We start from the raw sequence: 14,128 nt of genomic DNA on the forward strand, positions 1-14,128 counted from the left end.
GGAGACAGAGATAGACTGAGAGATAGACTGATAGGGAGAGAGACAGAGACGGAGACGAGATGCTAAATTAAATTAAGATGGATAATAAAAATCAGAAACAGAATGGCATAGTGGATAGGGACACTAGACTTAGAATCTAAATCTTGCCTCAGTCAATTGCTAATTGTGTGACCCTGAGCAAGTCACTTCATTCTGTTTGCCTCAGTTTCCTCATCTGGAAAATGAGCTGAAGAAGGAAATGGCCAACCACTCCAGTATCTCTGCCAAGAAAACCCCAAATAAGATCACGAAGAGTCAGATACAACTGAAACAACTGAATAAAGCCACAAATATTTCAGGCAGTGTGTTAAATATTTCACAAATATTATTGCATCCTCACAACCACCTTGGGAGGTAGATTCTGTTGTTACTTCCCATCTTACAGTTGAAAAAACTGAGGCAAACAAAGGTTAAGGGAGTTGCCCAGGGTCGCACGGCTCGTAAGTGCCTGAGGGTAGATTGGAACTCAGCTGTTCCTCACTCCAAGCCTAGTGCTCTAGCCACTGAACCACCTGGCTGCCTCTGTCTTTCAGGTGCCTGTCGACTCTAAATCTATGATCCTGTGGGAAAAGAGCTGACCTCAAACCTAGGCAGACCTGAATCCAAGCCCTCTCTGTCTCAAACTGATTACATGACTCTCTGGGCAGCTGTTTAAGACTTTTAGATTTCAGAGGAGGTAAGAACTCACATTGGTAGAGGGATTTTCCTAACCTGAGAATCCCCTGTACTAAGGAAATCCCAAGTCTGATTCATATGCCTAACAATAACATATATTTGTATAGTACAGACTAAGATTTGTGGACCACTTTGCTCATACCAACCTTGCAAGGTCCTTCTCGTTTTACATATTAAGAAACTGAGGCTCAGAGACTGGAATTAAGGCAGGAACACTTTCCCTTTTCCCTCTGACCTTCATCCTGGTCAGTCCTAGTCCCTGGCCTCTTAAGTATTTTCCTCTGGAACTGCCCCCCACCCCTGAATCTTCCTTGGAATCCCGAGCCTCTATGTATATGGCATCCTGGAACAGAGCCATCCACCTGGGGTGATGTTGGGAGAATCGTCAGCCCAGGCTAGCTATGGCCAAGTGAGCAATGAGCAGCTGCGGTGTCAACATCTCAGGCTAAAATGGCAGGAAACCTCAGCCCCTTTAATTTCCATCAATAAGTTAGCAAGAATTTATTAAGAACCTACTGCATGCAAGTCACCATATCACAAAGTACTGGGGATACAAAGAAAGGCCGAGGAGGTCCCTGCCTTAAGGGGTTCATGATCTAAAGAGGGAAGATCACATGCAAAGCACTTCATATAAACAGGCTATTGACCTAGACTGGCTGAACAGGGACAGTCGGCAGAAGGAAGTTACCAGAATGAAGGCGATCCAGGAAGGCTTCTTGAGGTGGGTGGCATTTTAGCTGGGCCTCCAAGGAAACCAGGGAACTTGGGAGCTGGGGATGAGAAGGTAGAGAAGACTAGGCATGGAGGGGTGCCAGGGAAGGTTCGTGGAGTGGGGATGGGTGGGCAGAATGTCTCGTGCTAGTAACAGCCAGCAATGCTGGATCAAGGAGTAGGTGGAGAGGACTGTGGTGTCAGAAGATTAGAAAGGTAGGAAGGAGAGTATTTAAAAAAAAAAAAAAAAAAAGATTGGCAGTATGCTAGGGTCATGTTTCCTACATGAATATCTTGTCTGTACTCACTCTACATTGTGCCCTTTTAAAGCTGGTGTTTGTTCCATTACAGGAGGCTAGAATTGGCCTAGAAATGGATGGATGGATGGATATGAAGTTCAATCCCTTCCTGGCAGGGCATGGATGCTCATGCTGGGTCTATGCATGTGGTACCACTCTCTTAGCAAGATGAATAACATCCATCCAGAGCACAGTATGTTCATAAACTTAGTGAAATTGGAAAAATAACTTTCCTGCTTATCTGAAGATGTAAAGAATACAAGAGCCCAGTGTGTATTTGTTGACCCCCCCCCAAAAAAACCCCACAAAACAACAACATTTTATTTGGTATAACAAACCACTGTTTTCAAGGGGTCCTACAACAAGATGTTTACTGTGCTAACATCCAGGATGATGAAGAGGTAGAACCACCAAAGGGATTTGGTGTCATGGTGGAGACATAGCAGGTATCTCAGGCTAGAATGGAAGAAAACCATTTAATTCCAGTGAAGTCAACAAGTATTAAGCACCTACTGTATGCAAGGCGCTGTACTACTGAGGGATTCTCTGTCGATGAGGAGGATCATGTTTGTGATGTTGTACCACTTATACTAAACCCCAGAACATTGTAGAGTCTCCCAAATGAGACCCTCAAGGCCAATCGTGTACACCCAGAAAGCCAAGTGGATGAGAAAAGGAGCTGGATGAACAGCTCGTGCATCTGCAAGCTGTTCTTGGGTAGACCCTGTGGTTGGAGCCTGAGACAGACACAGAACTGAATGGGAGTTGGAGAGCCACCTGGTTTAAGTTCCATGTGGGAGATTGTGCAGAACCCCCAAACTCTTTCTGCAACAAAGTCATCTTTTGGAAACCTTTACTCGTTAAGCATAAAATATCAAGCACCTACTGAGTGCCAGGCACTGTCCTAGGCACTCAAAGACAAAAACAAAACACTTTCTACCCTCAAGGGACTTACGTTCAGTTGGGGAAAACAACAGATAATTAAACAAATTTTCTGAATCAATAATTTTTTTTAGGTTTAGATTTAAATTTTCATTTTAATATTCATTAAAATTTTTGAGTTCCATATTCTCTCCTTCCCTCCCTACCCATTGAAAAGGCAAGCAACGTGAAGTCAAGCAAAACATGTTTCCATAATACCTATGTTGAGGAAGGAAGGAGACAAACAAAGAAGAAATCTGCTTCCATCTACAGCAAGTTGGTGAGATCTCTGGAGATGGAGAACATTTTTCATTGTGTGTCCTTTGGAATGATCAGACCAGCTAATGTTTCCTCAGTTGATCATCACCATACATAATGTTGAACCTGTGCTTTCATTGGTAAAGGGAACTTCCCATGGGGAAGCTCCCTCCACCAATGCTGATTAGTGGCTGTTCTTCAGTGAGAGTTGTCTGGGGCACCAGGAAGGTAGGGATTGCATAGTCAGGATGTCCTTGAGCACTTGAACCCAGGCTTACCGTGGTACAGACCAGGCTGGCTGTCCAATCCAGCCAATATACAGAGGGAGTTGAAGGGAAGGGGGGATTGAGGGTCAAGAGAGCTTCAGGTAGGGAATAGCCCTTCAGCATGCTCAGAAAATAATTAGCATTTGTATGGGTTCCAAAAGGCTTGACATCTTCTGTTTCATCTGACCAAGACTGGGTGAGGAGAGGCGGCATTCCAGCAAAGAGATGGTGGATGGAGCAGTCAGCTGGTCAGAGCACACGGTGAAAGCTGTTCACTAAGCTCAGGGACAGATGGCTCAGGACTTCACATGCCACAGAGAGGAGTTTGCTTTTGGTTAGTGCTTCTTGATTAGGAAGCTGGCTTTAGGAATGTCCATGTAAGAGACATGTGGTGGAAGGATGGGAGAGGGGGAGTCTGGAAGCAGGGAGACTCATCAGGGGGCTGCTGCCAGAGTCCATGTGGCTGGTATTAGGTGTGTGAAACAGGGTGGGCTCCATGCGAATATAGAGAAGGGGACAAATGGGAGAGACTTTTGGAAGGGAGAATTGGCAGGGCTTGGTGAAAGGTCAGCTATGAGGGATCAAGGAAGAGCTGAGGATGATGTCACTCAAACCTGAGTGACATGAAAGATGGTGGTCTCAACAGAAACAGGAATGCTAGGCAGAAAGCTTATCAGGGTGTTTGTCAAGATTAGGAGTTCCGTGCTAGACAAGTCTGAGACACCTGTGGGACATCCAGAAGAAAGTGTCCAGAAGGGATAGATATGGGCCTGGTGCTCAGAAGAGAAGCTAGGGCACAATCTATGGATCTGGGAGACACTGCAGAAAGCTGATAGTTGAACCCACAGGACCTGGTGAGAACTTGGAGAATGCCAAAGGAGGTTCAGGTCTTCCCTGAGCTCTCAATTTTCATCTGACTCCAAACCCATGGAGCCAAGGACCTCATTCTCTTGGTATCCAGAATCCCAGAATTTTATACTTGTATGGGGCTTGCAGCAAACACCCAGCTATGCCCATAATAGAATCCATCCCACAACACATCCAACAAATGGTCATTCAGTCTTTCCTTGAATGCTTCCAGTGAGGAGACACTGCTGTCCCACTTAACTCTGAGGGTCAGGATTCTCCAATATTAAGATTCTGGCTTTGGAGCCCATAAGTTCCTTTTGCTCTCAGAATATCAGTTTCCTCATCTGTAAAATGGGTGTAAAGACTCCTGCCCTCTATTTGTTATGAAACTTTTTTGAAAAAGGAAAATGTTAACATAGAGTGGACAGTTCCTGAAGCTACAACTCCCCCCCCCCATCCATTTCACACATAGGAAATTCATGGACCTATGTGTAACCTCACAGAGCCAAGACTAAAACCCACATTTGACTCCTAGTCTAACTTATCAGAGTATTGGATGGACACACGGACATGGGGACACACACACACATGGACACACACACACAGGGACACACACACACAGGGACACACACAGCTACTCTTCAATTTCATACTTCATGTCTCTTGAGAATTCTCCCTATAGTTTGCAAGTCAAATCCAAATAATAGGAAGATTTCCATAAGGGACATCAGGAAAGTGACTTTTTGTGAAATGACAATACCTCCCCTTATGAATCTAGGAAAGGAGATAAGCACCCATTGGCCTCCAAGGAAATTCCCATTTCCATCTACTCAGTCTGTTAGCATGTCTGCTGTTTTTAACAGCCAGTTCTTTGGTCACTATCTCCTAGACTGAGGAGCATGCAGCTGTCATCTGGGCTAGATAAATCTATACCCCTTCATTTCACCTTATTGCCTTGTCAAGAGTTGGATAAAGGTGAGTTATGATGCTTGGGAGCTCTGGGGCCCAATCCTGAGCTCACCTGCCATGACCTTGGCATTCTGGGGAAGCTCAAAGTTCTCTGTTTACTTGGGGAACTGTCAGGAGCTGATTTTTCAAGTGCAAATAAACAAATGCGGGAATTAGACAGTCAGCCATGGACAAAATCATTCATTCTGGGGGTTAGAGCCTGGTGCTGACCTCACTAGTCAACTGGCATTCTATCTGCTGCATCCAGCTGTTTCCCAGATATCCTGCCCATCAAAAAGGAGACCAAAGGAAAGAATACTGCTGAATTACTGTCCATTCATCACCACAGCTGGAGAACAGCTCCCAGCGGATGATGCCCAAGTGATGATGGCTCAGGGCTGCCATTTTTATACATGACTCAAGGAAGGGAGATTTGCTTTGTTTAAGTTGGTCCCACTGGGATGAACTAGAAATGTTAATGAGAAGTAGCTGAGGGTCAGATTTCAGCTTCAACTCCATAAATCCACAACTCCACAAATTAGGCATGGCACAGAAGAAACAACTTTTTACTTACCGATTGTGGGAGCTTGGTAAGTGTTGCATCCAGTTTGTCCTTGGTGTCTGGTGAAGATGCCACCATCATCTGATTGGAAGAAGATGCAAGGATGAGAAGTCTTTCTCCCCTTCATCCTCCAGTCAAGGTGCAGTGGTGGTGAGGAGGCCATGACTGAGACCCGGGGCTCGGCTCCTCTTCTCCATCCATTGCTTCTCAGAGGCATAGCTGGAATGCTCTTTCTGTCTCAGCTGTCTTGAATCTCTTCAGTTCTGAACTAGTGAACTGAATTGAAGAGGACCATAGTTTTTATACCAGCCCCACAGGCTGCTGACGAGTTACCTCAGCCAATCAGAACGCTCTTCTCTTGCAGCAGGCAGCCTTGTGATCAAATTACTTGATTGCTTGATTAAGAAGGGTTCTCACCTGGTTAAGGTAAGAGGGAGGAGAAGCATTTTATCACCTGTTTAAGTGAGGGGACTTAATTTATTCAATCAATCCCCACTCTTGCACAAGTAAATAATAATTTTAGAGAGAGAAAAGGAGTGTAAACAACTAGGAGAATGAGGGAAGACCTCTTATAGGATGGGGTCTTTGAACTGAACTTCAGGGGGAGCTGGGCTTCCAACAAGATAAGGGAGAGGTTCTGTGCATGGGAAGGTCATAGGACCCCATAACCAAAGAGCTAGAAATGACTTGAGTGACCATCCAGTCTAACCTCAACATTTTACAGATGAAAAACAGGAATTCAGAAGGGGTAAGGATCTGGCCAAGGCCACACAAGCATTAAATGCTGGAGCTAGGATGTGAACCTTGGTCCCTTGACTCCAAATCCGGTGCTCTGGTTATTGGTGAAAGGCAAAGGAGACCATTTTGACTGGAATAGAGAGTGAGGGGAGAGGGAGTAATGTGTAATCAGCCTTGATGTAAGGAAAAGTTTTCCAACAATTATTGGTCTTCTAAAGTAGAACGGGCCATATTGCGAGGTAGGGAACTCCCCTTCAGGGGAGGTCTTCAAGTAAAGCCTGGGCGATTCACTGCTTCAACATGTTTCAGAGAGCATCTTCAGGGTGGCTTGGAGCAGATAGGAGAAGAGGTCCCTCTCAGTTTTGTGGCTCCGATCCTTGTCTGCCAAACTGAGACAGCACAAAGTAAATGCAGGATGCGCAAATTTGGGATATCCACCCCAAATATTCACAAGGCCTATCTGTGCCCAGCCTGTGGTAGAGCATTCTGAGCTCATATTGGTCTGATCAGCCACAGTCAGACACACTGAATTTTCACTTTATCATGTTGATGTCATTTTGGTCCTCTTTGAAGATGGAGGGCAATGACCAGCCAAACTATGGCCTTTGTAATGGCCAGAGGGGAGACAAGAACTACTGCACACACCCAGAGAGGTCTGCTACTTCTGGTCTTCAATGTGAATGAAACCAGAGGCAAAGAGAGCTCACCTGGGACTACCAGGAAACCCATGTGTCTTTGGCTTCACTGCAGCTAACATCTCTTCTCCAACTCAGGATGACTCAGATCCATTTGGAGAGTAGAAAATGATACCAGCCAGAGGCACAGGGCAAGACCTCATGGTTTAAAGCCTTCCTGCTGCTCAGAGTTCATTCCATTTGGGACTTTGGTGCACTCTCCATGAACAGAAGGTTAGCTAAGAGGATTCATGGAGCATACAAGATGATCGGAACAATCTTTCCTCATCTGTAAAAGGGGAGTGATTGTAATACTAACACAACTTACCTTCCAGCATGGTGGCGCTAGATGAGAGGACATTGTGGAAAGCTCTGGGTAAGGTGTGATGACATGTGAAATATTAGTACTTTCTAATGATTTCTAATCATTTTCTCAGCTAACTGCTGTGTGGTATGCTGGAAAGAGCCTGTCGGTCATCAAGTCAGATGACCTGGAGGCTCAAATGCTGGGGCAGCCAATAATTACCTGGATGACTGGCACAATTGCACACACATTTGTTATTTTTAACCTTTATTGATATCTTTTTGTTTTTAATATCCCATTAAATCCTGAATGTATCATTCCCTTACCCATAGGTCCATCCCTGGTAACCAAGAAGAAAAAAGGAGGGGGAAAAGGGTTAAGTAAAACCAAATAGCAAAACTGAGTTGGACAGAATATGCAGCATTCCATACCTGTAGTCCCCCACCTTTGCAAAGAAGGCAGGAAGGTACATTTTCTCCTCTCTTCTGTGGAGTGGAGATTTTAAACACTTACTAGCTGTGTGACCCGGGGAAAGTCACTTAATTCTGCCTCAGTTTCCTCATTGGTAAAATGAGCTGGAGAAGGAAATGGCAAACATCTCCAGTATCTTTGCCAAGAAAATCCCATTCAATTTCATTCATTCATCAAACATTCTTAAAATATTTACCATGTGCCTGTGCCCAGAGGTAACTTTGAGGTGATATCCTGCCTGTTTGTCAAGTCACTTAGATTCTTTGGGCCTCAGTTTCCTTGACTGTAAAATGAAGGGGTTAGACTGGATGACTTCTCGGGTCCCTCCTACCTTTAGATTTCTGATTGTTTGTGGTGGGGTCTATAGAAAGAGTCATTTGGAAGCAGAGGATCTAAATTCAAGCCTTGCTCGGTCCCTCGTTGACTCTGTGACCTTGGCCACATCACCCAATCCAATGAACCATCCCCTCATGTAAGCGATTTCTTTCCATGGCGTGTCCTTTTAAAACATGTTTTTAAACTGCCAATTACCTTTGTTCATTCCCTAAGAGAAAAAGAAAAAAGATGAAGTCTTCTGCCCTTGGACGGCTGTGGGCCGTGCCAAATCCCCATGGTAAGTTAGCTATTCCTCGTGGGCCTCCTTTCCTCTGTGCTCACAGCTGTTCCCCACAGCAAACCTCTGGTCTTGAGGCAGTTTCTTGGAATGGAAATCCTGGGACGGGCGTCTCGAGTCAGGCTCCTCTTCCTGGGCTTTCTCTTTTCCCTGCTCATTGAGGCTGGGGCTGATGACTTCATCCTTCATCTGTTTGCCCCTGCCTCCTGTTTATTCCTCTCCCCAAATCCTAATCCTCTCTTTGAGCCACCCCCTTGGTTGCTATGGAAATGATTATTTTGTGGCAAACAGAGGATTGTGACCTTAGGTGAGGAATCAACCAGGGAGTGATGGATTCTGGGAAAGGCATCCCCCGTGCTCCCCTTTCTGCCCTTTCAGTATATTTCTTATGAATGCAGACATGCTCACTCAGGCAGCAGTCTGGGACCAGAGGAGCTGGGGTCTAACTTCTAACTGTGTTTTTCAAAGGTTTCTCATGAAGCAATGATGGTTCTGTTTTGTAAGTTCAAAGGATTACCGCATTTGAGCTGACAGGCGCTGAGAGGCAGTCTAATCCAATGCACCAGTTTTACAGATGGGCCCAAAGCAATGAAGGTGTGACTTTTTTTTGTCCAAGGTCACATAGATAGTGTGACTGAGCCAGGATTCAAACCTGGGTCTCTTGGCACCAAATTCATTTTTGGGGATGTCTTGTCATTTGTGGAGTCATTGGAGGCCTGCACTGATCTGGAGGATTGGGAACTGGGCAGGAAAACACCGTTCTGTCTCTGTGTGTCTCTCTCTTTCCCTTTTCCTCTCCCTCTCTCCCTTTCTCTCTCTTTTCCTTCCTCCTTCTGTCCGTCTCTCTGTGTGGTTTAGAATATCCAGTCCCTTAAAGCTACTAACCTTTGTTGATGCTTTCTATTCCCAAAATTTCTCATGCTAACTTTTCAAAGTTATATTAAAAAATTACATAAATATGGTAGGTGGTATTTCTGGGCCTTGTAAATGAGCCCAGAAAGTGGGAAGTGAATTGAGTCTGGAGTCAGTTGATCTTGGATTAAGTCCCATCCCTAGTTATTACTAATTATGCAACTTTCAAGAAATTATTTTATCACCCTTCACCTCAGTTTCCCCATTTGTAAAATAAGGGAGTTGGATTCAGTGGACTCTGAGGTCCTTCCCAGCTTTAGATCTCTAAGCAACTAGGTGATGCTGTGCATAGAACATCAGGGCAGGAGTCCAGAGGACCTGAGTTCAAATCTCACCTCAGACACTTGACCCTCACTAGCTGTGTGACCTGGGGCAAGTCACTTAACCCCAATTGCCTCATCCTGGGTCATCTCCAGTCATCCTGATGAATATCTGGTCACTGGATTCAGATGGCTCTGGAGGAGAGGTGAGGCTGGTGACCTGCACAGCCCTCCCTTACTCAAAACGAAGTCAAGTGCAAGTCATGTCATTACTTCTCTGATGGCGCGGTCTTTTTCGGCAACGAAGGACAGACACACACATAGATCTCTAAGTCCATGATCCTATGAAGTCTGGAGCAAAGATGGGAAGATAATTTCTTGTCCCTCGTGCTCTCTCTGTTTCTTTTTTGTGCTTTTATTCGTATCTTTTATATTTACATCAGATTCCTCCTTGTGTCCCTTCTCCCAAAGAGACATTCCTTATAATAACATTTTTTAAAAGAGGAAAAGAAATCATCAAAACCAATGGACACATTACAGAATCTGAGATCCATGCAACGTTCCCTCCCTGTGGACCTCGACCTCTACAGAGAAGCATCTTCTCTTACGTCTGCTTTGGGGCCAAGCTAATTCTCCACAATTTTGCAGCCTTTGTTTTGTGGTTGTTGGTCTGTCTGTTTCCATGGTTGGAGTCATCGTGTGTCTTGTCTGCTTTCCTTTCCTTCCTTCACTCTGCATCTGTCCATTTAAGTCTGTCTAAGCCTCCCTGCTTTCCTCCAGCTCATCGCTTCTCCCAGTAGGATGATGCTCCATCCCATTCACGTCCCATCAATGCACAGGCATCCACTTTGTTTCCAGGTCTTTGCTATCATGAAAGGTGCTGCTACAAATATTATGGTGTATAGAATCCCCCTTTCTCCCCGCAGTGACCTCCTTGGGGTCTATACTAAGCAGTGGAATTTCTGCATCGGAGGTTGTGGACACCTGAGTCCTTTTCTTTGCAAGATTCCAGGTGACTTTGTAGAATGGACATATCCGAGGGCCCTGTTAGATGATTCTAAGATACGTGACTTGGCTACTTTTCTACTCTGGGCAGTGAGCTTTCTCGAATCTTTATTTCTTTTTATGCTAATCTGCTGTCCCTGGAAAAGCCTGGCTTTACAAGGCCTGCCCCAGGCTGGCTATTTCTTCTAAGGACCCTTTAACTGCAGTTCTGGTGCCTGTCACCCGGTGGAGGGGGCTATCCAATATAGTGCAGAAAGGCTGAAAGTGTGGACTACCTGAGAACTGACGACATTTATAAAAAACTGTTTTACGTGGCTCATGTCTCATGTCCACATTTAGGTATGACAGATTGTGGCCGCAAAATTACCTAGTGTCTGCCCTCTGTTAGCAGGTAAGGAATATAATATGACCATCATTCCAAGAGTGGTTCATGTTTCCTAGTACTTCAGGGTTGACACAGAGCTTACCTCCTGATGACCTTGTTAGGTAGGTAGCACAATGAGTTTTTCCTGTTATCCCCTTTTTTGAGATGTGAAGACTGAGTCTCAGAGGAGGTAAGTGACTCTTGGCTCTTTCCACAGCTCTACTTGTTTTCTTCCCATGAAGTTCATTCTTTTCTTTTTCTTCTCCTGGTTTTCCCTTTAAGTCTCTCTCTATCTCTTCAACAGGTCTTTGTTATGTCCTACCTTAAAGCAAAGGAGTGGCAAAGATGGTAGAGGGAGCAGCCCTGTGTGCGGTGGGCAGGCCTGGGATGATCCTGGATCACCAGAGGTCTGCCCCAGTTTGTGCAGGATGAGGACCTGGCTCAGGTATGAAACGAAATATGCGTAAACGCAGGATATTTATGAAGTGGTGTAATCATTTTATTGAACTTTCCTCTCCCCTCAATCACATCCTTTTCTTCCTCTGAGTTGTCTGAATGGTGGTGTAAGATGTAAAAATAATTATTAGAACTGATTAGATATGACCATAGAAGCAAGACAAGGGAGTGGAGAGAGAGAGAGGAGGGAGAGTCAGAGAGCTGGCCTTGGGGGTCAGAAAGATGGGGAGTCAAGGCCTGTGACCCTGAGAACATAAATCCCTGGACTTCTCCCTGTTCCCAGAAACTCTGTAAGCCTAAGGTGGAAAATGTACTCACATGCTTTGGTGGATGGGGCTCCCTATGCTGAGGAAATCATAGGTCTGGTTTAAAACAACAGACAAACCCCATATAGGTGGCCCGGTGCATATGGCCATTGAACTTGGAGTGAGGAGAATCCTGCCTCTGAGACTTAATCTCAGTTTCCTCATCGGCAAACTGGGATAATAGTGGCACCTACCCTGTGGTAAGGAGCCAGTGAGGTCACACTTGGACTTTTCAAGCCTTAGAGTGCTATAGAAATGCAGGCTATTATTATATGTGTTTGATAACAACAGCTGACATTTACAGAGTACCTACTACATGCCAGGCACTGTGCTAAGCCCTTTACACTCACTGTCTCATTCAATTCTTGCAACTGTCTTGAGGGATAGGCCCTGTTATTATCCCCATTTAACAGATAAGGAAACTGAGGCAAACAGATGTTAAATGACTTGCCCAAGGACACCCAGCCAGTAAGTGTCTGGAGCAGAATTTGAACTCATCTTCCTGCCCCTGGCCCAGCACTCTGCTCACTATGGTGGCACTATTTTAAGTTTTTGTATAATGAGGGTAGGATGAAGCCATCTTAGGTGTTCCAGATATGCACCAATCCCCCTTTACATAGGTATATAAAATAAATACCATCATTACTGGTATTAATGCATTAATGACTTAACCACTCTGGAACTCAGTTTCTTCATGTGTAAAATGAGGGAGATGGGGCCTCATTTCTAAAATATATAGAGAACTGAGTCAAAAGCTCAAGAATACAAGTCATTCCTCGACTGATAAATGGTCAAAGAATATGAACAGGCCATTTTCAGAGAAAGAAATTAAAGCTCTCTATAGTCATATGAAAAAATGCTCTAAATCACTGTTGATTAGAGAGATGCAAATCAAAACAACTCTGAGGTACCACATCACACCTATCAGATTGGCTAACATGACAGAACAGGAAGGTGATAAATGTTGGAGAAGAGGTGGGAGAGTTGGAACACTAACTCATTGTTGGTGGAGCTGTGAGCTGATCCAACCATTCTGGAGAGTGGTTTGGAAATATGCCCAAAGGGCTACAAAAATGTATATATCCTTTGACCTAACAATATTGCCTCTAGGGCTGTATTCCAAAGAGATCATAGAAATGAGGAAAGGTCCTACATGCACAGAGATATTTATAGCAGCTCTCTTTGTGGTGGCCAAGAACTGGAAATTGAGGGGATGCCCATCCACTGGGGAATGACTGAACAAGTTGTGGTATATGAATGTAATGGAAAACTATTGTGCTACAAGAAATGATGAGCAGGAAGGTTTCAGAGAGACCTGGAAGGATTTATATGAACTGATGCTGAGCAAAAGGAGCAGAACCAGGAGAACTTTGTGTACAGCAACAACCACAATGTGCGAGAGTTTTTTCTGGTAGACTTAGAACTTCACAGCAATGCAAGGACCCAAAACATTCCCAAAGAACTCTTGAGGCAAAATGCCATCCACATCCAGAGAAAGAACTGTGGAATTGGAATGCAGAATGAAGCAGACTCTTTTCTCTTGTGTTATGTTTTGTTTTGGTTTTTCTCATCGTTTCTCCCATTCATTTTAATTCTTCTATGCAACATGACTAAGGTGAAAATGTATTTAGTAAGAATGTGTATGTAGAACCCATATAAGATTGCACACCATCTCAGGGAAGGAGGGGGGAGAAAATCTAAGACTTATGGAAGTGATTGTAGAAAACTGAAAACAAATAACTTAATTCAAAAAATAAAATAAAAGGAGGGAGTTGGACCAGTTGGCCTTGCACACCACTTACAACTTTAAACTTATGGCCCATGAGGGCACAGCTTGTATTTGTGCCTTTTTTTGTGTTCCTGGTGCTTAGCACATGCTTACAGTATGTACTAAGCACTTAATAAATGCTTATTGACTCACTGACCCTATGATTTCATTGAGACCTCATTAGGTCTCAGTGAGGCAGGTGCTACAGGTAGTATAAGCCTCATTTTACATAGGAGAAAGCCGAGGTTCAGAGCGGCGCTTCCTTTTCCTTTCCTTCCCCCCCAACCCCCCACATCCTCCCAGGTGAGCTGGCCGAGGGCAGGGACTGGAGGCCCTGACCCCACAAGAGCCTTCCCATCTCAGTCACTCCATAATTCTAGGTTTCTAATGAAGAGACTTGCATGTAGCTGAACTAACAGAGCCTGCCTCTCTTCCCCAGTCTCCCTCTCTCTCTCTCTCTCTCTCCCCCCACTTTTCTCTCTTCTCTCCTCTCCCTCTCTCTCTCTCTTGTTCTCTCTCTCCTCTCTCTCTCTCTCTCTCTCTCTCATTCAGGAAGCCTCTGCCTCATTAGGCTTTCCTGCTGCCTGTTCTAACCCATCAATCCTCTTGTTCATCTTTTTCAATTCTTCTCTAAAACCTTAAGTCTCCCCTTAATTCTCTCCCTGGCTTCCCATCCCCCAGGTACTGATTCTGTTTTCATTTCTGGGCTCCTGTTTGGTGTGATTACAGA

At 44.7% G+C, this 14,128-nt stretch overlaps 1 protein-coding gene across 2 annotated transcripts in view; it reads right to left on the reverse strand.

Annotated features, from left to right (window-relative positions):
* JAZF1 (JAZF zinc finger 1) overlaps positions 1–8,522 on the reverse strand; it is a 269,317-nt gene extending 260,795 nt beyond the window's left edge. The window contains exons 1-2 of one of the 2 annotated variants that reach the window (XM_072651019.1): positions 8,247–8,522; positions 5,541–5,945 (exon numbers count right to left, since the gene is read on the reverse strand). In XM_072651019.1, the coding sequence (XP_072507120.1) occupies positions 5,541–5,745 (205 nt within the window). In that variant the 5' untranslated portion in view covers positions 5,746–5,945; positions 8,247–8,522. Of the gene's footprint in view, positions 1–5,540; positions 5,946–8,046; positions 8,142–8,246 lie in introns of those variants that run through there. The other variant, XM_072651020.1, reaches the window with a different exon arrangement.
* Positions 8,523–14,128: the final 5,606 nt, after the last annotated feature.

Source organism: Notamacropus eugenii, chromosome 3 (genome assembly GCF_028372415.1).
Source record: "Notamacropus eugenii isolate mMacEug1 chromosome 3, mMacEug1.pri_v2, whole genome shotgun sequence".
Classification (NCBI taxonomy): Eukaryota; Metazoa; Chordata; class Mammalia; order Diprotodontia; family Macropodidae; genus Notamacropus; species Notamacropus eugenii.